Genomic DNA, 26,570 nt, shown 5'->3' on the forward strand with positions numbered 1-26,570 from the left:
GGCGGTACTGCAGGCGGAAGTGCTGCACCTGTTGAAGCTTCCTCCTCTCGGTCGCCCAGAAATCTGCTTAAAAAAAACACCTGAGAAGCTTCTGCAGACTCGCCGAGAGTTTTGTCGCTTTTCAGGCAGCAAGAAAGCGACTTAATGGACAAACTGAAGAGGGTGTTGAGCGGTCAGGATGACGGAAACACGGAGGGACCGGGAATACTGGAGGTGACGTCACCAGCAGCTCCGTGCTGTTGTTTTTTAGCTTCTTTTTTTTTAACAGAACATCTCAATGAAAACAAACTTCACCTGTTAATGTGATATTATCTTATCAGGGCCTGAACCAGCTGTTTCAGGAGACAAATTAGCTAAATGTACTCTCAAAAAACTTAAATTTCTGCTTTTTCTCATTGTCATATGTGTTATAGCTTCTCTACAAACCACATGTTCTTATAACAACCTCACTGTTTCATTAATCTTTACTTAATTAACACCAAACACACTTATAATTAGTGGGGGAGTTATTAATGGAGGAGGACATAGAGCTAACATTATTCTTACAGAGGATCTTAAACAACCCCTTACTTTCTTTTTTTCTATCAATTTCTTCTACAAAACAAAGACGTACAATGAAAAAACGTTACAATAAATCTTAAAATTAACACAAACTTTACCAGTTAACATCATATTAAGTTATCAGAGACTGTTTTAGGTGTACAACTTAGTTTTATGTTCTTCAAAAAGCTTTAATTTCTGCTTTTACTCACCATCATATGTTTTATAGCTTCTTTACAAACCACATGTGCTTTAAAATAACTTTATACTTTAGTTCATCTTTACTTTATTAAAGCTAAACACACTAATAATTAGAAAAGGAGGGACATAGATTTAGTATTATTCCTCCAGAGCACCTTAAACAACCCCTTCATTTCGTTTTCTTTCAATTTATTCTAAAAAAGAGACGTTGTTGATGTTGGAATAAACCTCAAAATTAAGAATTAACAATATAAATGAAAAGTTAAACCTTTTTACAAACCACATATACTATAAAGGAGTTCCTTTAACACAAAACACTACAAACTGCTGATAATAAACATTAAACATTTCATGGGACAAAAAATTCATAAATTCAATAAACTTCTGCTGAAGTTTCAAGAAAAATAAAATAAATTAAAAGACTAGTTTATCTCAACACATGATGATTTCCTTCATTAGTCTCTTTAATCCATTTATCTGTTGACAGTTTATTTCTAAGAGCTATCAGCCTGTTTTCACAAATATTCATCAGTACAGAACAGCTTCAGAGAGACGAAAAAGCCATAAAATTCACCTTAATCATCATTTTTAAGGTTTATTAACAGATTGTGTGTTTGCCATTAAAGCAAACAAGTAATTAAGTTCCTTTAATTGTCAATTTTATCACAATTTAAAACTTTCTGTGTTAATGACTCATTAATATAAAATCAGATGTGCATAAAAGCCATTTAAACTGTAAAATTATAAGAACCAACCCATGACTTTGTCCCTTTTTAACCCCCATAGCCTGTGTTGTTTTATTAACCTGACGTTAAATGTCTGTTCTGTTTTCCTCTCTGTGAGCACCTGAACACACCTGCTGCGTTCAGGTGCTGCGATAACTTAAAACATTACTGAAACCGACATTAACAAACCTCGTCAGGTTGTTTAATTCACTATTTAGTTCACACAGATAATTTAACTTTATTAAGGCGACAACAAACAAATATTATATAAATAATATGTAATATGTTGATTATTTTCTTTCGTTTGGTCCATAAAATGTCAGAAAATGGTGAAAAATGTCTGTCACAGTTTCCTAAAGTCTAATCTGATGGTTTTGTCAGATTAGTAAACGATTAGTTTTCAATAATGATGTCATCTCTCCAGAGAGCCAATCAGGCGTCGACGCTGGCCTGGGGGACGAGGATGAAGGGCTTCCTGATCTGCTTCATTCTGGGCGCGTTCTGCTCCATCCTGGTGAGTCGCTGCGACTGTAACTTCCTGTCGTTTCTATGGTAACAGCCTGTCTGACTTCCTGGCATTTTCAACAGTCTGTCTTTTCCGCCTGTTTCTATAGTAACAGCTTTTCTTTTTACTGTCGGTATCTGTGAAAACTGTTTTTCCCGCCTGTATCCATGGTAACAGTCTGCCTGTCCTTTTCTTACTGTTTCTATGGTAGCATAATGTGTGTAACAGTCTGTCTCTCTCTGTCTTTTCTCTCTGTTTCTATAGCAACAGACGTCTTCTCTTCCTGTCTCGTATCCATGGTAACAGTCTGTCCTCCTCTCTGTTTCTATGGCGATTGCCTGTCTGTCTTTTCTGCCTGTCTGTATCCATGGTAACAGTCTCTGTGCCTAGTTTCTATAGTAACTGTCCCTGTCTGTGGTCATGTTTGTCTCCATGGTGACAGCCAGTCCTGTATTCATGTCTGTATCCATAACAACTCAGTCCCTGTCTGTCTTATTGACTGTTTCCATGGTAACAGCCTGTCTGTCTGTATCCAGGGTACGTGTCTGCTGTGGCTCCCAGGTGTTGGTCTTCCTGTGTTCGCTGTCTTCTACAGTTTGGGAAACATCTTCGCTCTGGGCAGGTACCGGCCGCTCCTATTCACTGACAACTACATTACCCATCATCCCTTAGGGCCGCATAGTTTTAACAAAGGGAACCGTCGCTCTCTGGTGGTGAAAGTTGCCAACTACAGAGCCAACTGCGATCTGGATTTTTAATTTGTTCACTTTCATTTTTCATCTTTCAAACTTCAGTTTAAACGTTTCAAAACTTCCTTTCAAACGTTGCAAATCTTTGAGTTGAAGTTTCTCTGCTGCGGTTTCAGCACCATGTTCCTGATCGGGCCGCTTCGGCAGGTGAAGACGATGTGCGCTAAGGAGAGAGCGCTCGCCACCGTCATCATGCTGGTGAGAACAAACACGTTTTCACTGTAACATTAAATACGTATGAAAAACACTTTCAGACTTTAAATCAAACAATACGCCCCAGATTTGACTGTTTTAAGACAAAAAATTGTAATAAAATACAATAATTGGGATTAAATATTCTTCACCTGGATTCCATATGTGATAATGTAGAGATCATATTATTAACAATATTTTAGGGCTGCAACTCTGCCAATTATTGTCTCGATTAATCGTTTTGTCCATAAAATATCAGATAAAGGTGCAAAACGACGTCTCGACCAACAGTTCAAAATCCAAAAACATTCAGTTTATTATCATATATTATCAAGAAAAGCATCCAATCATCACATCTGAGAAGCTGCATTTCCAAAATCCAATATTTAACAATAGTTGCTCACTAATTTTCTGTCAATCTACTAATTGATTACTTGTCTAATTGTCACAGATCTACAGTATTTAGACTGTAATGTATGGAAGTTAAAAGCAACAGGAAATTATTATTTAATATATTTTTATTTTTATTGAATTTTAGGATTTAAAGTAATTTTCACACATTCATCACATAGAAACATAAACATCTCGTTCATAAATAAAGAACATTAAGGAAAAATAGAAGAGAAGAGACAGAAAATCAAAACAAGTAGATTATAAACTCATAAACACTCATGTGGTTGCAGATCAGAGCTGTAATTCTTCTTTAAACAGTTTGTTTAGTGGCTGATTTCCTGTCTGTCTCTCTGCAGGTGTGTCTGGTGTTGACGCTGTGTGCTGCTTTCTGGGTGAGAAACTATTCTGTTACTAATATATTCATAAAGTTAAATGACAATAGTTGTTATTAATAAATATTAATAAAGTTTATTCTGTCAGTTTTCTTTCTTTTAACCTCTTTCTCTCTCTGTCTCCATCTAGTGGAAGAACAACGGTCTCGCTCTGCTGTTCTGCATCCTCCAGTTCCTGGCTTTCACCTGGTAGGACACATACACACACACACACACACACATGTATGCACGCATGCACACACACACACACACACACACACGTATGCACGCATGCACACACACACACACACACACACGTATGCACGCATGCACACACACACACACACACACACACACGTATGCACACATGCACACACACACACACACACACACACACGTATGCACACATGCACACACACACACAGGTAAACACACACTTAACTGTCTGTATCTGAAGTTATTCTGCTTTGTTGTTGACATTAAACAACTTTTGCTGCTGTTTATACAGGTACGGCCTCTCATACATCCCGTTCGCCAGGTAACAAACACACACACACACACACACACACACACACACATATGTGATGTCATCATTGTAGAAAAACATGTCGTATAATATAAGAAAATCCTCCGTAGCGTCTATTCAAGTCTTTATGAAAAGCTGAATCGTGTTTTCTTTCATATCGTTATAAATATAATTAATGTATAAATGTAACATATTGGTATAAATGACGTGGTGCCCAACCTGAGGGTCGGGACCCTTAATGGGGTCCCAGGAGAAACCATAGAGTACCCCAAGATAAGAGGAGATAATAGTGGTTCAGATGGTATAATATCGTCAGGCATCGGGCAATTGATGGTTTTATTCCGTGTAGTGTTGCCATGGTGACAACAACCTCCACAACGTGTCGGGCGATTCTGACCAATAGGAGAACAGATGTAAACTGTAAACATGTTGTTGGTGAAACTGTGAAAGAGGTTGAGAGTTCATGGCGCCATGGCAACCAGACAACCAGTATCATACACAACGCATCGGACGCCATTGTTTGTTTACATTCTTGTTCTTGGCTCCTCCCTCCAATGACATCACGCAGGTTGTGAAAGATGGTGAACTGTGATTGGTCGGATACCAAGTTTGTCACAATGAAGTCCGATCAAACTAAATAAAATTAATTAAAATAAATAATTAGTAATAATTAATGATAATAATAAGTAATATAAAGTAAAAATATCAAACAGGGTTGAAGATGTAAAGATGAGCTGACGTCACGTTTCTATTTCAAATTGATTGATTAATAATTATACTGATTGATTAATCGATTATATATTACTAAAATAATAAAACTTCAGTCTGAGTCTTTGTCTCTTCTTTGTGTCTTTCAGGGACGCCGTCCTCAAATTATTTTCAATGTGTGTCTAGACCCCGCCTCCTCTTGTCATCTGACCAATCAGGAAGCAGGATACCGTGTGGTGAGCAGGCGTCATCCCTTCCATTCAACCTTTAAACCTGCGACATCAGAGGTGGTTTCCATGGAGACGAGTTATCTCCACACGGTGTCACATCTGGACTGTTTTATATTTATATTTTTATATTTTAATGAAGCTGCACAGTTTTTCTACATTTAAGAACAAAACAGAAACGACTTTAATGATTTAAATGAAGAAACAATAATAACAGAAAGAACATCATCAAGTTTAAAGCCTTAATTTAAAGTAGAGATGCAAATATTAAGACATTTCCTTCATCGATAGTCGGCCGCGTTAACAATCAATTATGGATTGATCATTAATCATTTATGAAATACTGTTTTTAAACCACTCAGGTGACCTGAACATGAAGAATTGAAAGAACAGATCAAATAAAAACCAACTTACTTGAATGATAAATTAAATAACTCCTTCAACAAGATCATTTCCTTCTGTAAACAGAAACATTATTGATATTTTAACTTGAGCTGCAGGTTTTAAACCTGCTTTAAATCAGCTGCAGCAGATATTTCTGTACATTTACATTCCCTCCTTTAATATTTTAACTTTAAACCGACCAAACAAGCAGTAAAAATAAATATAAATGACACAATTTGACTGTTTAGTGCCTAAAACTAAAATATCCTCTTATGTGTCTGTTTTAAAAGAGAAAAGTTTGAGGATTAATTTTAGTAAAGAGCAGCTAAAAGATGAGTTGTTATCATAACGAGGCTGTAAATGTGATGTAGTCGTGTACTCCAGGGTGTGTCAGTACACTGTGATGTCACTGTTGTGGGCGGGGTTACAGGTGCAACACTTATATTCCCTCATCTGGTGTTTTGATGATGGTGATGGCTGATTGATTAGCAGTGATCCTTCCCTCTAAGGGGGACAAGTGGACCCAAACCATGCCAGCAAAATGCCCCCCCCCCACAGCATAACGGAGCCCCCAGACCCCCTCACTGTCGGGGTCCAGCACTCAGACCTGGAGGCTCTTGAGCTCCTTCCACACTGGACAAAAAACCCCACTAACATCCGGCTTTTGTTTTCAGTTGGAAAGGGTACAATCGGCATTCATAGCTGGGTCACATGACTCTGCGTGATCACTGGTCTTTATCGGCTTCAGCTCCGATCTGCAGAGGCGTAAACATGACACCTGCGTAGAAACGCTAATTTTTTCCTCTTTTCTTTGTTTCTTTTTCCTGTGTTTCTACCTCTGGACGCCTGTAAACAATATGGTTTCACCCATATGTTTACATGTGGTCTCTCTGTAATGTTTATGTAGTATTAGCATGCTAGGCTAACAGTCCGTCAGCTGTGTGACTTTAATTCCGCGCTGTGATGTCTTTCAGAGGACACAAACACCATAAACACACCCGTCAGCTGCCCTAAACCAGAAACATCGCAGCTAAACCGTATTTTTATACAGTCTATGGGCTACAAACTGCACGGCACGGCTATGCTAACGATGCTAGTCATGCTAACTAGCTGCTAGCCATGCATGGAGACCGGAAAAAAAACAGAGAGGCAAACTCGTCTACTGGCAATGTGAAAGGAGTCAAACGCCTATTTTTAGCGGGTTTACCTGCGTTTAAGAAAAAATCTGCATATACGCACTAATTAATTTCTCAAATTTGCATTAATCTTTGTAATGAGGGTTTATGTTTATTGACGTCTCTTCCATAGATCTAAATGCAGACGTCACTTTAGTCACTTAGATCTTTTCCTCTTGCATCTTTAAACAACTGGACCTGCTCAGTGTATTTATACATCCGTTAGAACATGATTGGATGTTAATTGCTTAATTGAACAGCTGTGTGGAGCATTTTCCTTTAATTTGTCCCCCGTCTGTTTAAAGTCCAAATAATTTCAGGAGAAACTTTAACGTTATTTCACTCAAAAGTCATTTCAGTTTCTGTGTCTGAAGTCTGTAAAATGTCACATTTCACTTTTAACTGTGTGATTTTATTTGAATAAATATTTATGTCTGTATTTAAGAACCAGCTCAGTTTGTATCGAAGCGTCTTCTGTCTCCTCTCGTCATATTGGAAAACTTCATCACAGATGATAAATAAATACAGAAATAGTTATTACTTATTATTATTTTACATTTCTGTTGTTTTGGCAACATAAACACACCTGAGGTTCAAAGTATTTTCATTATCGATGAATCCTTTTGTCTATAAAATGTCAGAATATAGTGAAAGAACTCTGTTATAATGTCCCAGAGTCCAAGCTGACGTCTTGTTTGGTTCAAAGTTATTCAGTTTATTGTCACATATGACAAAGAAAAGCATTAAATCTTCATATCTGAGAAGCTGAAAATTTTTGACGACTAAAACAATAACTCGAGTTTATAATCTGAGACCAGACCGTCAGTTTAGTGGCAGTTCTGGAGCTTTCGACCAGATCACATGACTGTAGATGTTCAAAACATGTTTTTATTTACAGATAATTCTCAGACTGATCATCAGTCAAACATAATGGTCTCATTAAACATTATTTATTGAGTTTAGAGGTTTGTAGTCGACACTAGAGATGAAACTTAAATCTGTTATTTCACCTGAATCTGGTTAAAACAGAAAAACAGAAGAACGCAGAGTTTGATCTCTTAAAAAAAAAATAATTTGTTGTTGTATGTGTGTGTGTGTGTGTGTGTGTGTGTGTGTGTGTGTGTGTGTGTGTTACCAGGTCCTCTGATGTTTACCTGCTGCCTTCGTTAACGTCGCCTTTATGCCTGTTAAGTCTCTAAAGCCTGTAATCTTCATCCTTCACTGCCCGCTGATTAAAACACACACACACAATAAAACACACACTTTAACACACACACACACACACTTTAACACACACACACAATAAAACACACACTTTAACACACACACACACACTTTAACACACACACACACACACACACAAGCCCAGATATCGTATGTCGTGTGTGTGTGTGTGTGTGTTTCCAGATGTTCTCTGTTTGGGTTTGACCTATTCTCCATTACATGCTGGTCTGAACAGCTTACGGTGTTTTGTCACATGACATTTGAACCTCCAGCCGGAGCTGCAGATCAATGTATTGTTTTCAAATTGGCCCAGAAACGATTGATTAGTCAAATCTCGTATTTGTTTTGTCGGTTGATTCATTGATAGTAATGTCATGATCCGACTCCGGCGTTGTCGCTCCACAGCTTTCTGTCCACGTTAAAGCTAATTTAAAAAAAACAATGTTTACGTGTGAAAACTAAGTGTGTTGAGTTTGATTCTGACGTGTTTGCTCCTCAGATCATTTTCAAAAAGATTAGATTTTAACGTCCACAACAGCAAGTTTGGATTTATTCATTTATTTTTTCTCCTTGTTGACACTAAAACGGGAGGAAAGAGTTTTCAGATTTCTGTCGTCTGGAAACAATTTTAGAAATGTTTGTATTTACGTCTCCACACTAAAATGTGCTGCGAGTGTTTTTCAGATTTATCTACTTTGGAGACTATTTTGAAAAAGTTTAGTTTTTCCTTTTTCCACATTAAAACACGAGGCCAGTGTTTTCAGATTCATCCACTCTGGCTCAGTTTTTCTTGTTTTCGTCTCCGGAGACGTTTTCTCGTCTGTTTGTTGTTTTCAAATATCTCAGATTTTAACATCTAAACTCAAATCCAGGTGTAACATGTTCAGATTATCTCCTCCTTCCTTCCCCTTTTTTATCCACCATGTTTTGAAATGTTCTTTTTTTTTTTTTTTTGCCTTTTCAGATTTATCCACTCTGAAGAAATGTTTTCAAAAAGCTCGTCTACATGTCGGATTCATCTACTCGAACACTAAATGTGAAGCGTTGTTTCCAGTTTAAAGGAATAAAACTGACGTGTTGTTGACGGACGGCCACATTAAGTCATTGTAGTCCAAATAAATACATTTCAGATCACAGTGGTCCTTTTTTTAACCTTAACTTACCAAAACTACTGATTTAAATGAATCAAAAATACGACGTTTTATCACTTTGTATTGATTCGTCAATGCGTTTGTTTCTTAATATTTGCTTTTTCCCTTTTTCTTTTTACAAAATCACCGACCAATAGAGCCTCACTGAAAATTAAATTGAGTGGTAGATTGTGTGTGTGTGTGTGTGTGTGTGTGTAATAGAGAGAGAGAGAGAGAGAGAGGTCGAGCGAGGTTTAGTCAGACTGATGTCCTCTGATTGTTTCTGATGTGTTCAGTTGGAGGCTGAGCAGCTTCACATCACAATCCAAAAGACCGTCAACGCTCAATTAATTCATTAATTCATTATTATTTAATAGCAGTTATTTCAATTAACACTAATTGCTTTCAGTTTGTCACGTTTTGTTCTCGGATTATTTCACCTCCGCAGCACAGTGTCGTGTTTCAGGTAAGTCCACTTTTATTTTTTTTATCAGCATGTTTATTTATTATTTCATGAAAGAGCTTTAATTATTGTTTTCAGAAACTCTGCAGACATGAATATATTATTTTAGCGTAAAACTGCAGGTGATAAAATACTTTAAAGTTTATTGATCATCATAGAAACATGATTATTTTGTTTTCTTTTATATTTATGTGCAGATAAACGTGTCAGGAGGTATTTTATGTTTGTTTTATCGAATACTAAGTTTTTAGTTTTATTGTATTTATTTGTGGATTTTAATTATTTCTTTATTGATGTCTCCTTTAATTCACCGTTCCCTCTGAATTCAGCTCGACTCGCTCTACCTCCAGTTCATAATAAAGTAATTATTCTATTAGAATAAATAATATAAGATTTATATACCTGCAGATGTATTTAATAACATAATGAGTAGATGGTAGAGGAGGTGTGTACGTCTGTGCACATGCTTTTTATTACAAATATTCTAATTACACAAAATACAAATGTTTACACAATTATAGCGTTAAATAAGTGGTGATTAAACGCTGCTGAAATGTGAACGCAGGACACAATCACTATTATTTACAGCAGGAGCAGCAAATTAAAATTTCAATAATGATTTAAATGATAGATTGTTGGACAAATGATGTAATTGTAGGTAAAAACACTCGTTCATCAAGAAATGAGTTAACGTGATGTTGATGAAAATAACTGTTATTAGTATCGTTTGTGTTGTTGATTTAATTTTGAATGATTGATTGTAATATATTACAAAGTAATTACAATTATAGAAAATGAATTTAAAAATCTTTCCAGCAACTTTTACCATTTAAACCACAAACTCAGATACTATCAGAAATGTTAAAAAAAACAGAAGTCAAAATTTGAATGTTTAGCCTTCGAATTTTAATATCTTTTGGTAAAAACCACAAAATATCTTTAGAGAAAAGAGCACTGAAAACACAAAATAAATAGCCCATTTACCCTAATAAATAAATTAATATCAATATCACAATGACAATGTAGCTTTACAAACAAAAGCAAAACTAAGTATTTTTACTGTTAAAATTGAAGGAAAACCATCTTTCCACTGTCATAAAAAACCCTCTGTAGTTTCTGTCATGAAATAAACCTTTAAAACTCTATGAAACATATTTTAAAATAACTCCTTGTATTTTGTATACATTTATGTGTTGTCTGTGCTGCACTTTACTGCCTTAAATCTGAATGTAGAAAGAACAAATAGAAACAATCTATGGCAATAAATGTACCCAGAGATTTGGGTCTAAAAGAAGTTAAATGAAGAAATAATTCTCTGAGTAAATCATCTTATAAACAGCTGGTGTTTGAGACAAAAGCTCACACAGATCTGAGCATTTAAATAAACTAAACCCGTCTTTGCTCTATTATAACCGTCAGAAATGTGATTTCACCTCTAGAGGAGACGCCAAAATTAATGGGCTGAGTTTTGGAGAAATGTGTATTAAATAATGATCTTTTATTTTATAGATTGGTGCAGCTATAAAGAACACTGAACAATGTAAGAGTACTCTATTTGTGATTCTGCGTTTTTTTTTTTACCTACATTTGTTAAAAATTAGAGGTAAAATCAGTGTAACGAGCCCGTCCACTCTCCCCACTGCTGCTGTTTACACTCATATTAGTTTATTTTAACACGGCAGTGAAGAAAAATACACTATATTGATTCATGTCTTCTTAAAAATCCAGAGAAACAAACCTCCATGAACGACTTCAGCTCAGTCAGAACAAGACCAATCAGTGGTGTTCAGATGATAATGTGACTTATATTAAACTAGAGTTGTGTCTGATTTCAGGCTTCATTTCCTTCAAAGTTGATGCCTTGAAGCAGAAAATATCAAGAGGGAACACATTAAGACACGTGACATGAACATATAATACCAAAACTAAAGAAATGATAATCTGACATAAACACAAAGACAAAGACAGTTCCAACAGTCATTCATGTGGTTTGTAAACTAAACCACTTTGTAGTAGCTCAAAGAACATTTACAATGTTTTATTTCTCTTTTTTCATTTATTTGCTGGTTAACGTCTCTTTGTCAGGAAGACAACAACCAACCTGAGCAAAGACCTCAAACATGATGTTCTCTATGACTGTTCTAAGCTAAAGCCATCCGAGGTCTGTACTACGAAGCAGGATTTGGGGTCAGTGAGGTAACTTCAGGTTTAACTCTGGGTTTTCAGTCCTACGACGGTGGTTCATCGCCATGGTAACTGATAGTGACAGGTTAACTTCAGAGGATCAACACCACTGACCAATCAGTCCTGAGTTACAATAAAGTGACTTTTAAAAAAGATCAATATATATTTTTATAGATCAGTAGAAACATTTTATTGTTCCGTGTTTCTGGTTTTAAATCAGAGCTTCTAACAAACGGAGATCGTTTACGACACTAAACACATATTTTAATAGTTTAATAGTGAAGCTGACAGTGTGGATGATTTTAGTCTCTGATTCATCACTGCAGTCAGAATAACATGAGACAACTGTGTGATGAAAACTGCAAATAAACACCAGAGAACAATAATCCTCACTGTTAATTGGCTCCATGATTATAAAGTCATTAAATACTTTTACACTCTTTGCCTCAGTAGCAGAAACAGTCTGACGTTACTTTAAGTTTGTTATTTGACATATTCAGATTGTTTCTAAATAGTATAAACACTCCCTCTATACTTCAGTCGTATAGAATAATTCCTACATGTCGATGGCCAAAGTGCAAAACCTCCTATCTAAAGAATTTTCTGATTGGCGGATTTCACTTTGGATGATGAGAACAAGGAAGGCTGCTCATATTCAGCCTGTCTGCAAGATAATCTCGTCCTTCATTGTGACAGAAAAGTCACACAACAAAACAAAAACACAACGCAGAGTCCCTGGATGTGTAGAGAGGCTACAGCACGAGTGGGTTACACAATCACTGAACATTCATTTCCAGTGGACGAGGAAGCAAATACACTGAATTTAAGGAATTTCCCACTTAAGGAATTCTGACCCTAGTATACTACAATGTAGTAACTATTACATTTACTACATCTTTTTACCTGAAAACAAACTTAATTTTATTTTTAATTTAATTTTAATTATTAACTTAATTTAGAGCATTGTTTTGTAAAAGCTCCTATCTGCACTTTGCGAGGCATTAATATCTAGTCGGTATTGTTAACACATAATATAATAATATAGTCTAAAAACAGTGTATTATGTATTGGGTGTCCTTAACAAATAGCATTCTGCAAGAAAACAAGTTTTTTTTAGTTTTCTCAAAAAAGTGCATTTTTCAGATAGGAGGTTTTGCTCTTCGGCCATCGATGTATTTTAAGTCTTACCCTGCTTTTGATATGTGGAAATTATTTCTAGTGTTTCTACATCTTCTTATTCTGTTGTAGGATTACAGGCTCGTTTACATTTCATCATTCAGAATTTCATTCATGGCTCTGATGATGTCGCTGGTAATTAACAACCCGCCTCTTTCACATGACCGCACTCGTAGCTGTTAAACCAGAGTTGACTGAGCTGGTTGATAAAAGCTTCATAGTGCTGGTTCTGGACGGACAATGTTAGACTCAGTGAAGCCTGATAACCAGAAGAAATCCTGGATATGTTAAACCTGCTTTGTATTACAGGTTTTAGACTGACTGTAAAAAACAAATAGAAGGAAGTTTGGTTTTATTCCAGAAGTTATTATTGAAGAGCGGCAGTAGAGGACATTGTTATCTTACCTCATGTATAGTCTGATAAATGCGCTTTTTAACACTTATTTACATTTCTAATGTCGTCATATTCAAGCAAAGTTTCCAAAGCCAATATGTCGATTTAAAAGGTTTTTAAGAATAAATTTGGTTGAAATTTAAGTGAAAATCAAGCATTGATCAAGACAAAAACAATGACTGTACTGGAACTAGGCAGTACGATGCCCATATTAATTTTATGTGTATTTCAACTCTTTATAACAGTGTCATATTTTGTTGGAGACCCCAAAGCTTCCAAAATTTCCAAAGAGACCAAAATATGTTGGCTGAATTTGGGTGAAATGTGTGTTAAATAATAGAGAATGTGTCATCATGGCTTTGAATATTTCCCTTAAATTAAGTGTTGGAAGAAGAAACATACACAGTAAACTGGTATACTGTGTATGTTTCTGTCTGACAGTGTAGAAAAATGTTTTTTAACTTAAATTTGGTTGAAATTTAAGTGGAAACAAAGACTTTATGAAGACAAAAGCAATGACTATGATGTAATCTGTTGTTAGTTTTGTATGCAGATATTAGTTTTACGTGTATTTCAACTCTTTCTATCGTCATATTTGTATTTTTAGATTTTTATATAAGTGTAAATTAATTATCTGCATGTACTTTTGTTTGTTTGCCTCAAATTGTACCCTAACTGAATTGAAATGCGGCCGTCTTTTCCCACATTTGGAGGGTTCAACTTCTCCTTCAGTTGTTAATATCCAACGATCAGCTGCAGAGCAGCAGGTTGCTTTCAGGCGTCTTCACTTGTATTTCCAAAGTGTTTCTGACAGTAATGGGAACTTCAGAGGAAAGTTGGAGCGACTGTAGTGATTCTTGTGATTAATAACTGTGTCTTTGTGTCTCCAGATGAAGGTGGAGGGCTTACAGGAGGATGGGGAGTCTGGTTCTGTGTCCTCAGCAGACCGGACCGCCGCTGTTCGCAGCAGCCCCAGCTCAGCTGAACGCTGCATGTCGCGCCTGCTGAGTGCGGTGGAGAGCGAGCTGCAGGCCGGCCGGGAGAAGGGCGACCCGACGGAGAGGGAGCTGCGGGTGACGCTGGAGGACGCCGAACTGTGGAGGAAGTTCCAGCACATCACCAACGAGATGATTGTCACCAAGAACGGACGGTGAGCGACATGAGAGGACGAGCTTGAGGCTGTTTAATCAGTGTTTTCACATTTCAGACGTTTGTGGCAAATTCTCCAAAATAAACCACAAGTTGGAAAAGACATTTCAGTTCAATTAAGGGACAATTTGAGCCGAGTTTACAAACAAAAGTACAAATAGATAATTCTGTCACACATAAAAATCTAAAAATACAAAAACAATGACAATGTTAGAAAGAGAAAATACACATAAAACAATGTTAGAAAGAGTTGAAATACACGTAAAACAGACAATGTTAGAAAGAGAAAATACATGTAAAACAGACAATGTTAGAAAGAGAAAATACACGTAAAACAGACAATGTTAGAAAGAGTTGAAATACACGTAAAACAGACTGTTAGAAAGAGTTGAAATACACGTAAAACAGACAATGTTAGAAAGAGTTGAAATACACGTAAAACAGACAATGTTAGAAAGAGTTGAAATACACGTAAAACAGACAATGTTAGAAAGAGAAAATACACGTAAAACAGACAATGTTAGAAAGAGTTGAAATACACGTAAAACAGACAATGTTAGAAAGAGAAAATACACGTAAAACAGACAATGTTAGAAAGAGAAAATACACGTAAAACAGACAATGTTAGAAAGAGTTGAAATACACGTAAAACAGACAATGTTAGAAAGAGAAAATACACATAAAACAGACAATGTTAGAAAGAGTTGAAATACACGTAAAACAGACAATGTTAGAAAGAGTTGAAATACACGTAAAACAGACAGTGTTAGAAAGAGAAAATACACATAAAACAGACAATGTTAGAAAGAGTTGAAATACACGTAAAACAGACAATGTTAGAAAGAGTTGAAATACACGTAAAACAGACAGTGTTAGAAAGAGAAAATACACGTAAAACAGACTGTTAGAAAGAGTTGAAATACACGTAAAACAGACAATGTTAGAAAGAGAAAATACACGTAAAACAGACAATGTTAGAAAGAGAAAATACACATAAAACAGACAATGTTAGAAAGAGTTGAAATACACGTAAAACAGACAATGTTAGAAAGAGAAAATACACGTAAAACAGACAATGTTAGAAAGAGAAAATACACATAAAACAGACAATGTTAGAAAGAGTTGAAATACACGTAAAACAGACAGTGTTAGAAAGAGAAAATACACATAAAACAGACAATGTTAGAAAGAGTTGAAATACACGTAAAACAGACAATGTTAGAAAGAGTTGAAATACACGTAAAACAGACAATGTTAGAAAGAGAAAATACACATAAAACAGACAATGTTAGAAAGAGTTGAAATACACGTAAAACAGACAATGTTAGAAAGAGTTGAAATACACGTAAAACAGACAATGTTAGAAAGAGAAAATACACGTAAAACAGACAATGTTAGAAAGAGTTGAAATACACGTAAAATAGACAATGTTAGAAAGAGTTGAAATACACGTAAAACAGACAATGTTAGAAAGAGAAAATACACGTAAAACAGACAATGTTAGAAAGAGTTGAAATACACGTAAAACAGACAATGTTAGAAAGAGTTGAAATACACGTAAAACAGACAATGTTAGAAAGAGAAAATACACGTAAAACAGACAATGTTAGAAAGAGTTGAAATACACGTAAAATAGACAGTGTTAGAAAGAGAAAATATACGTAAAACTAATATCTGCATCCAGTCATAACAAACAGTTATAACATTCAGTTATAACAGTTATAACAGTAATCGCTTTTGTCTTGATAACTTCTTGATTTTCATTGAAATTTCAACTGAATTTATGTTAAAAAAACACCATCAGACAGAATCATACACAGTATACTAGTTTATTTCAGTATTTTTTCCAACAATGATTGAAACAAAATATTCAGCTGAGACGACACATTTTTTTACAGCTGCCCCATTTCTTGATCACAGGTCTTTTGTTATTGCCTCCAAAATTAATTTTAAACAGTTGGATCTCTTCTACGGCTTGGATACCCATGAAATTCGCTCTTTTTTCCCATAAAAAGTCTCATTCAGCACGTATAGTACTACTACTCACATACAGGGTGCAATTTGTGAATAAATCACAACTACAGTGAGTCTATAGAGACTATTTCTTGTGGCTGTTACAAAAACATTTACAAAATAATTATGAACTTCAATAAAACAATTACAAAACTTTTGGCTCTCAGGGGTGTGATGTCATGGTCATAACTTGTGCTTTCCTCATGTGATCATATACAACAAAACAAAAGATTAAATATTAATTTAACATGACAGAATAAAATCCCCAAACACTCAACAAACAGGCTACAGTATTTGTCTACATGTCAGACTAAGAAAACATTCTGCTTCGATGACAGTCTTCTTTTTATATTTTCCTGTGGAGGTGGTCATCCTCGTCTTGTCTTCCGTCTTTTACTAACATCTCTACAAATCTCTGAGCAGGGACGGCGGCGACCTCTGGTCCATTTACTGCGTCATCATGTAGCTGAGACGCCGCTTCATCTCTAATTTCACACCGGCGCTGACAGTTAAAGTCTGTTTCTGATTTTATTATTGTTTGTTCTAATGACTGTTCTCACGTTGCAGCACTTTACATAGATTTTCTTCAAACAGCCTATTTTTATTTTAAATATTTTATATCGTCTGTGGTGAAGCAGCATAAATCACTATGAGGGGGGATGAAATAACCCTGTTCACATGCAAAATGATGGCGTTTCTGAACAGCCTGACATGTCCCGAATAAAACAAAATGTGGCAGCCTGGGTTACAAATAAAGTGACTGAGATTAAAAAACAAGCAAAAACAGCCTCCTGGGTTTCAAAGGGGGATCAAATCTATAGAAAACGTAATTGAATGAATAAAAAGTGATTTATTATTGAGTTTGGTTGGTGGTCGTCCATGATATTTGGGGTCGTGACAGCTGTGTGATCAGCACTTTAGTTTCCAGCAGCAGTGACAGTAAAAACATTTTCTGCAGATTTGTTGCACATGAACGTTGTCTTTAGGAGACGTTTTGTTTCTGAATATTTTCTCTCAAATCGCCGAGACTAAAAAAGAAAAATGGACCATGACGACTTCGAGTGTTTCTGTGTTTGATTCTGACTCCAGATCAGCGATCCTATTAACCGTGGTTATTCATTAGTCTCGATAGCAGCCGTCAACGCTGCCGAGGCGTGTTGACCCGTCGCGCCCTGCGGTGGGCAAACACTCCATTCACACCTGCAGAACGCCACTTCAACTGCTGTTACTGATGGAGAGTGTGTTTGTCTGAATGTAGCTTCAGGGAGATAAAGTCATGGCTGATTCTGCTTTTGTAAACTGATGTGACGACAAAAACGACAATGTGTCCAAAAACTGGAGAATCAGGCTTTTCATTATCAAGTAATCTGCTGATTCTTTTTTCAATTGTTTTGTCTATAAAATGTCAAAAACTAGTGAAAAATGTTTCCCACAGCCCGAGGTGATGTCTTTAAACGTCTTGTTTTGTCCGACTAACAGTCCAGAACTCAAAAATATTCAGTTTACTGTCATACAAAACAAAGAAAAGCATTATATCATCACATTTGAGGAGCTGGAACTGGCAAATATTTGGCATTTTTGCAGCTAACTGTATCTGTTTGCCGTTTGGTGCTGAGCAGGTAGTGTACAGCGGCTTTTTACAGCTTTTTCTTTGAAAACGACGCTATGAGAGATGCCGAGAGTGAACCAGAACAGTAAAGTTGCAGCCGGACAGATAAACAATGAGCTGAAACTCACTATAAAGCTCCGTAAAGCCGAGAGGAGCTGCAGAGTCACTGATAATTAGGTAGATAGGTTCATCACTACGAGCCACAACCAACACGTCACTACATAGATCAGACTGAGGAGGAGGGAAATAAATAAAATTACAATTATAGCAGCTTTAAGAACAGATTTGACATAGTTGTTCTTTACTGGATTATTTCCATTTCATTTTGGTTTATAATTCTTCTCGACTACATTTATCTGTTACTTTACAAAGATTTGACATACAAAGCACAGTCAGGCAACCAGACTGTTGTTTTATGACCTAAAAACCAGAAACTTTCTTTTTTTTTTCAGTTAAGAAAAGCTTGTTGAATCCTTTTTGCCTTTTTGCTTTTTCACATTTTTGCATCATGATTTCAGTCTGGATCCTGTTTGTGAAGCAGCTTTAACCACCTAAAATTGGAGAGTTATTTATTTGAAGTGACTTTTCAGGGTTTAACTTCCTTTAAATCATCAGCTGCGGTGATTAGTCGATCGACAGTAAATGAATCTGCAACTACTTTGATAAGTGATTTATTGATTCATTATTCTGAGTTAGTTTTAAGAGAAAATGTTTGATTCCAGCTTCTTAAATGTAAATGTTTTGCTGGTTTCCTTCAACTTTAATGAGAGTAAACTGAATATCTTTGCTGGTCGGACAAAATAAGACATTTAAAGACGTCAACTTGGACTTTGGACTTGATAGATTCACAGATTGTTTCATCTTAAAATGTCAGAAAATACAGAAAAATGTGCTTCCCAGTTTAGTCCAAGTTGATGTCAGATGTCTTGTTTTGTTCGTCCAAAATCCAAAAATATTCAATTTATAAGGATATAAAACACAGAAAAGCCGCAAATCTTCACATCAGAGAACCAGAGAATGATGTCAGTTATTGATTGATTATTAAGAATCTAAACTGTGTATCTGCAGGCGGATGTTCCCGGTCCTGAAGGTGAGCGTATCGGGTCTGGACCCCAGCTCCATGTACTCCTTCCTGCTGGACTTCGTCCCGGCCGACGGCTGCCGCTGGAAGTTTGTGAATGGCGAGTGGGTGGCGGCCGGCCGGGCGGAAGGCCGCGGCGAGGGGCGGGGCCACGGCGGCATCTACATCCACCCTGACTCGCCCAACTTCGGAGCTCACTGGATGAAGGCGGCGGTGACCTTCAACAAGGTCAAACTCACCAACAAGGTCAACGGAGGAGGACAGGTACACACACACACTTCATTTACAGCTTGTTCATTGTTTCTTCTCTCCTTTCTTTTTCCTTTCTTCCCCTCTTCCTCTTCTTCTTCATCTCTTTTTTCTCTTTCAGTTTTTTATTTGTTCATTTCTTTCTTTCTTTAATTGAGAAATGTTCTTTCCCTCATTTCTGTGTTTTATTCTCCAGTTATTTGTTTATTGGTTCGTTCTTTTCTCTCTTTAATTCTTAATTTTCATTTCCTTGTTTTCTTCATCTTTTCACATCCACATTTAAATGTGAGACGGGGCGGCGTGATCCACGTTGAGTCGGGTCTTTATCTTTTTGAAGAAGAAGTGAAACAGATGCCTGTGAAAGGGTAACAGGTAGGGAACCATTTTCCAAAGATTCTTAAAACACTTGTAGAAGAACTAGTCATCAGGGCCCAGAGTCTGACCAGTCTGACCAGTCTGACCAGTCTGCATCGCCATAATGGTTCTATTAATCTCTAAATCTTCTGCCTCTTCTGGTTCAAGAGTTGGTTTTTCCAAATTTTCTAAAAAACGTTTGTTGTATCTGAGGGGAATTCTGAGGTGTAATGAGAGGAATAAATGACATCATATGAATTTCTTTCTGATTTCTCGTTATGTTTTGCTGTGTGTCTCTTATCTGGGGAATAAGTTGTTGGTGTTGGTGAGCCATAAGCTGGTTTACATCGTCACCATATTCATAATTGTTATGGAATTTTCCATCTTTAGGGGTTTACAGGTTGGAGTGACATTGGGTCAAGACGACGCCTTGAGGTCACGCTGTAATTCTTAATCTCTCCTCGAGACTTCAGCTGTCTGTGTTGTTTTGGGGAAGCAGAAACCTCTCTGATAAAGAGTATATCAGCATTGCCATGGTTGCCTTCTAGACAACACAGATAGGTGGAATGTGTAGCCAAAATGTGTTGACAATGACCTGAGGTTCAATGCAACATGATTTAAGATGTCACGGGTAAAGTGCAGGCCTTTGTTTAGAAACTAATGAACCAATTAGACTGATTCTTTATATCGTAGGCCGATCTGCTCGGAGAGACTAAAGACTCAGACTGTCAGAGGGCAGAACGGGTGGAGACAGCATCCGAGTTACACCAACTTGGATGTTTGCTGTTTATGGTTCTCCTTGATCAAGTAACCTCAAAAAACATTCTCAGCATTAAGACATCAAAGGCTCGTGTGTGCTTCTCTCCACTGAAGTGTTCACCATCACTCAGAAAATATCCACAACAATAATAGGATACAAGAGGCCGAACCGGATCCCTTTCTCGTAGAGCTGGGACTTCACCTCCATAAACGCTGCTGAGCTCTTCACTGAAATCCTCATGTAAAAAGACCCAACGTTTGTGGAAGTACAGCTCCTGCGTCTGTCTGCTTGTCTTAGTACTGAAAGAGAACCAGAAACACTCTTGGTCTCGTTTGCTCGGCTTTCGGGATGTTGGGTGGTTTAGGTCCGACTCGACGGGCACTTGAAAGCACAAGAGGTCTTGTGACGTCTTGGTCATAAACTTGACCGGGTCCAGACCCTCCAAATTTTCGGGAATGCTGACCACTCTCGGATTGGACCCCTGCGACTGGTTCCCAAGGTCGTCTAGCCTCCTCTTCACCAGTTGATCACTGTTGTCATCTTCAACCGGTGAATGTGTTCATCATGTGACTCATAATAGGACTTAACTCGTTCCAAAGAGGTGTTCACCAGGTTCTCCTTTTAGTGCAGAAGACACTGCTTGTGTCATATTGGCAAGAAGTGAAGCCTCTCAAGGTCGTCTGGTAGCATTAGCATTAGCGCCACAGCCATGTCTGCAGTTGTCTTGTTGGAGGCCTTGTCGTCTTTTTCCCCAGTTTTATTTCGGAGACGCATTTTACTTTCTATTTCGGTGTCCCGAGTTGTGCACAATGTTGGATAATCAGTTACTTACAAACGTACAGCAAAGATGAACAGGTAGACTCACACGCAGCTTCATCTTCAACCTCTCGTTTCTCCTCCTCATCGTTTCTCTTCTCATCTATTTTTTCTACTCTTCCCCTTCTTCTTTTTTTAATCGTATTTATTTGTTCGCTCTGTCGTTTCTTTCTTGTCTTCTAATGTTTTCTTTCCCTGATTTCACATTTCATTTTTTCGCTTCTCTTCTTCTTCTTTCTCTTTTCCAGCTGCTTCCTCCTCTTCTTCTTATTTGTCTTCTCCAGTTATATATTTGTTCATTCTGCAGGGTTTACTTTCTTTAATTGATCATTTTGCTGTTTCATTTCATCATCTTTTTCTTTCCCTGCTGCTTCCTTGCTTCCTTCCTCTTCTTCTTCTTCTTCTGTCCATTATCCTGCTCTCCATGTCAAGAGCGTCTCCTCTTCTTCTCTCTCTCTCTCTCTCTGTTATTGCACTGGAGTGGGCGAGAGACTACCGCCTCTAATTAACCACTTCAGTCCCTCTCCTCGCTCACTTCACCTGCTCGCCCCCTCGTAACCACGGGAATGGGATAAACAGCTCTTAATTGGCCGGCGGCGGTTTAATGCACTTCCTGTCGAGAGCCATTTCTCTCAGAGGAGGCCTTCACACACACACACACACACACACACACACACACACACACACACACGTGCAGCACTACAAAATTGGCAATAATGTTGTTTATATTTACCCCATTATCCCTGTCCAAACATCACACACACACACACACACACACACACGCAGTAATGCAGAGTTGGAACAGAGAGCTCGGCCATAATGAAATAATTGCTCAGCTTATTTGTACATTATGGTAATTATGTTTTTTACTGGGAAATTAATTTACCCATCATGCTTCAGATGGACGAGAGAGAGAGAGAGGTAAACTATATTCAAAAAGAGCCCACACACACTCCAGCTAATGTGGGCACTGCCAGGGTAAACACACACACACACACACACACACACACACACACACACAGGCGGTGGCGGGGTCAGCCTCTCAATCTGAATAGAAAACAGTTTGTTTTTGTGTGTCCGCCCGGAGAGCTGGGATTGGTTAATTGGGGCTCGTTAGCGAGGGAGGAGAGAGAGAAAAGACAGATGGATGAAAGAGTGTTTGGGCCAAAAGACAAAGATGGCTGCACTCCATCAACTCTCCTGCACACAAAACTACACTTAGATTTGATTTTTTTTTTGTTTTTCATCTTTTCATCGAGCCAAAATGTGCCGAGTTTTCAAACTTTGAACAGAAAAAAAGTATTCAGATGCTTAATTTAAGTAAAAGTATCAATACAGCAATGTAAAAATACTCCATTACAAGTAAAAGTGTTGCAGCAATATTGTACTTTCTACTCCACTACATTTATTTGACAGCTTTAGTTACTTTTCAGATGAAGATTTGACACAATGGATAATATAACAAGCTTTTAAAATACAACACATTGTTAAAGATGAAACCAGTGGTTTCCAACCTTTTTGTCTTTTGACGTCTTACAAAAAGCAGTGTGTAGTCGGGGTCACATTTCACATGTCTATGAGTTGTTAACAGCTCCACCAAATAGTGATTTTTCCCCTCTAAACTTCTCACATGCTTTCATTTCAATAAATGTTCAAATGATCCAATATTTCAGCAAAAATCAAAGATTAGAGAAAAAGTCCAAAAACTGAAAACAGATTTGTGTATCAGAACTTTGTTTTTTCTTCTTTCCTCTCCCATTAATCATCTCACCACCCCTCAGATTTATCTGCTGACCCTTTGGAGGGCCCCGACCCCTAGGTTGGGAACCACTGGACTAAACTAGCTAACTGTATATAAAGTAGTGTAAACTAGCTCCACCTCCAGCAGCTACAACAGTAACATGCTGCTCTAACACTGATGCTTCACTATTAATAATCTAATGATGTCATATATAATAATATATCAGTCAGAGGGACCAAACCACTACTTTTACTGCAATACTTTAACTACATCAAGCTCATAATACTTATGTACTTTTACTGCAATACTTTAACTACATCAAGCTCATAATACTTATGTACTTTTACTGCAATACTTTAACTACATCAAGCTCATAATACTTATGTACTTTTACTGCAATACTTTAACTACATCAAGCTCATAATACTTATGTACTTTTACTGCAATACTTTAACTACATCAAGCTCATAATACTTATGTACTTTTACTGCAATACTTTAACTACATCAAGCTCATAATACTTATGTACTTTTACTGCAATACTTTAACTACATCAAGCTCATAATACTTATGTACTTTTACTGTAGGAGGATTTTTTCATGCAGGACTTACATTGTTGTATTGGTGCTTTTACTGCAGTAAAGTATCTGAGTACTTCTGCAACTCCGGGCTTCAAAGCGTCTCCAGTGAAACCAACAGGTGACGTCACAAACAAACCGATGTTTCCGTCTCTAGTGAGGCTAAAAACATCCTGGTTTGGCAAAGTGACCTGCAAGCCTCACAGCTCAGTCAAAACCAGAGACATCCTCCTTCCACCCCAAACTACACAGTAAAACCAGCGAGTTTTTAAAAAAAGGAAACACTGCTATACCTGCAGGAAAGTCAACTCAACAACAGATACACTTACATTTAAAAAAAGGTCAAAACGAACCTTCTTTGATCCTGCAAAGATGCAGACAGAGAGCCTCCATTTCAACATTCACAGTGTGATTAACAGCTTTTACAACCAACTATGGACAGATATATGAACGTGTGTGTGTGTGTGTGTGTGTGTGTGTGTGTGTGTGGGTTTGTGTGTGTGTGTGTGTGTGTGTTTCAGATCATGTTGAACTCTCTCCATAAGTACGAGCCGCAGCTTCACATCGTGTGCGTCGGCTCTCGTCATCGTCTGGTTTCCAACGTTTCCTTCAAAGAAACTCAGTTCATCGCCGTCACCGCGTACCAGAACGAGGAGGTACACACACACACACACACACACACACACACACACACACACACACACACACATTATCCACGTTAGATCAAAATTGGTGTCTCAATTAGAGCAGCGACTGACAATTATTTTCATTATTGATTAATCGTTTTTGTCAAGGTGACGCCCTCAAATATCTCATCATGTTATCTGATCAATAGTCCAAAATCCAAAGATATTTATTTTATGATCATGTATGATAATTAATAGATTATCAAAATAGTTGCTGATTAATTTTAATTGATTGATTACTTGATTAATCGACTAATTGTTGCAACTTTAGTCCTGATTATAGATGTTTTGATGCATTATTGCAGATATACAGATATTATCAATATTAAAGACTTTAACACTGATACCAGTGTATCTGAATAAGCTTCCAGACATGTTTTAGGACATAAAAATCCAATGCTTGGAATAATAAATCTACAAAAAAGTTCAATGACCTTGTTAAAAATCCTAAAAACGACTATTAATGACATGTATTCCTTCTCCCTCACTGAAAAACCCAAAATCCATGAAGATTAGATTCTTCATGTGTGTTTATTTACAAGACAATGCTGGAAAAAGTGACACCAACCACAAATTATAAGCAGTAAAATTAAAAAGAAAAATATATATTGTATATATTTGTTGATTTTTAAAATTGTTTCTCATTATTTTGAGTTTTATTTCATGTTTGCACACAGTTTCTATAATAATTGTATAAGTTTCAGCAACTTCTGTTCTTTAGCATAAATAAGAATTACAAGTTTTTTGATTTATAAATATATATTTTCATAATTTAAGGTAAATAAATGTGTTTGTTGCAACAAACCAAATAAAGAAGCTGTGAAAATGTTCATGAAAACACATCATCTACCAGTCTGGTTAGACATAACGGTTGAATAAGTAATAAATAGTTCCGGTGCTGTTCTGTTGATCCTCGGCTGTAAAACTGAACAGTTTTTGGATGTTTTTGTTGTGTTTCTCTGATCAGATCACGGCTCTGAAGATCAAATACAACCCGTTCGCTAAAGCCTTCCTGGACGCCAAAGAGAGGTACGTACAACAACTGCAGCACATCTGCTCTCACATGACAAAATATGTCAATTTTTTCATAATTTACGTAACGAGGTGCAGCAACTGAACCCACTAATTGGAAGGGGTGTCCGCATACTTTTGGCCATATTGTACCATGTCAGGTTGCAATTGCTGATGTGTTTCTAATCTTTGTTGTTTAACTGGTGCACGTAGTGACTGAATGAATGAGATACTGGTTTATGTCAGCAGACACTTAGCGCTTAGCATTTCTCACCAGGATACCAGAGGAAGTTAGCATTAGCAGGTGATTAGAGAGTCATTATCAGCTGCTCTGAGCTCCACCGTCTCGCTCATTTGAAGCGCTGGTGTCAAGTGTGAGAGAAACAGAAACCACACACACACACACACTAACACACACACACTAACACACACACACACACACTCTCTCTGGTTATTCTTTGATTCTTCTTTCATTTGTTCTCCTCAGGATCCCAGGCGGGCGGGGATTAACAGAGTCGTCGGAGAGCCGCGTCGGGATTCAACCCTGTGGGTCGTGTCTGGATGGTAACACTAGGCCTTATTTTTTTTCCACCCACATTATGTGAAGACCCGCCCTATTCTGCCTCTGATTGGCTAGTACTCGTTGCCTTCATCGTGGGTTGGTTAGGTTTCGGCATGAGGAGTGTGATGGTTACAGTCAGAGCCAATCAGAGGCGGAGTAGGGCGGGTCTTTGCTTAATGCAGGTTGTGAAAAAAATAACGCTAAACCTAGATTTGTGAAACTCTCGCACATGAGCACTTGATTCAACACAGTAGTGCTTGACTCTGCACGTGTTAACAACGACAGACCGATGACATCATTTATCAAATCACTGTTAATCAGTGATGATGTTTGATGATGAGACGACGCTGTGGTTCAGGTCTGGTCAGGTTTAGGGAAAGTTCATGGTTTGGGTTTAAATGATCACTTGAAACGTGGTGCGGGTTAAAGTTACTACTTCCTTAACGTTAGGCAACCTTTGTCGTCATGGCAACAGTAAACACCATGAGAATCGTAGTTACAGTTTTTAAAAAATTGTCTCGCCACTCGACCCGCCACCCGACCCGCCACCCAACCCGCCGCCCAACCCGCCGCCCAACCCGCCACCCAACCCGCCACTCGACCCACCACCTCCACGATGAAGAAACAACACCAACAAATCTCACAAGAGTCTCACAAATCTAGAATCACTATTGATGCGTGACCCAGTGAGTCG

General features: G+C 37.4%; 2 protein-coding genes across 4 annotated transcripts in view; both read left to right on the forward strand.

The window, feature by feature from the left end:
- LOC122976115 (vesicle transport protein SFT2B-like) lies at positions 1-14,236 on the forward strand. Of its 2 annotated transcripts, XR_006400803.1 has the most exons (9): positions 1-213; positions 1,891-1,980; positions 2,508-2,593; positions 2,837-2,918; positions 3,662-3,697; positions 3,828-3,886; positions 4,185-4,214; positions 5,060-5,146; positions 14,158-14,236. XR_006400803.1 is itself a non-coding variant. In XM_044344420.1 (8 exons), the coding sequence occupies exons 1-8, from the start codon at positions 145-147 to the stop codon at positions 5,094-5,096; spliced, it is 489 nt and encodes a 162-aa protein (XP_044200355.1). In that variant the 5' UTR covers positions 1-144; the 3' UTR covers positions 5,097-5,727. The 2 variants fall into 2 exon arrangements, 1 of the variants encoding a protein (XP_044200355.1); XM_044344420.1 differs by lacking the exon at positions 14,158-14,236 and having other exon boundaries at positions 5,060-5,727.
- The window catches only part of tbx19 (T-box transcription factor 19), a 16,549-nt gene continuing 4,136 nt past the window's right edge, over positions 14,158-26,570 (forward strand). Inside the window, exons 1-5 of one of the 2 annotated variants that reach the window (XM_044344385.1) lie at positions 14,158-14,417; positions 19,107-19,383; positions 24,139-24,273; positions 25,271-25,332; positions 25,802-25,878. In XM_044344385.1, coding sequence (XP_044200320.1) covers positions 14,158-14,417; positions 19,107-19,383; positions 24,139-24,273; positions 25,271-25,332; positions 25,802-25,878 — 811 coding nt within the window. The remainder of the gene's footprint in view (positions 14,418-19,106; positions 19,384-24,138; positions 24,274-25,270; positions 25,333-25,801; positions 25,879-26,570) is intronic. The other variant, XM_044344386.1, reaches the window with a different exon arrangement.

This window comes from Thunnus albacares, chromosome 24 (genome assembly GCF_914725855.1).
Source record: "Thunnus albacares chromosome 24, fThuAlb1.1, whole genome shotgun sequence".
In the NCBI taxonomy this organism is placed as follows: Eukaryota; Metazoa; Chordata; class Actinopteri; order Scombriformes; family Scombridae; genus Thunnus; species Thunnus albacares.

Coding starts and splice junctions, on each gene's coding strand:
- LOC122976115 (XM_044344420.1), top strand. CDS start 145: ATGGACAAACTGAAGAGGGTGTTGAGCGGTCAGGATGACGGAAACACG. Junction 1,981..2,507: donor GCGCGTTCTGCTCCATCCTG/GTGAGTCGCTGC, acceptor GTCTGTATCCAG/GGTACGTGTCTGCTGTGGCT. Junction 4,215..5,059: donor TCATACATCCCGTTCGCCAG/GTAACAAACACA, acceptor TGTGTCTTTCAG/GGACGCCGTCCTCAAATTAT.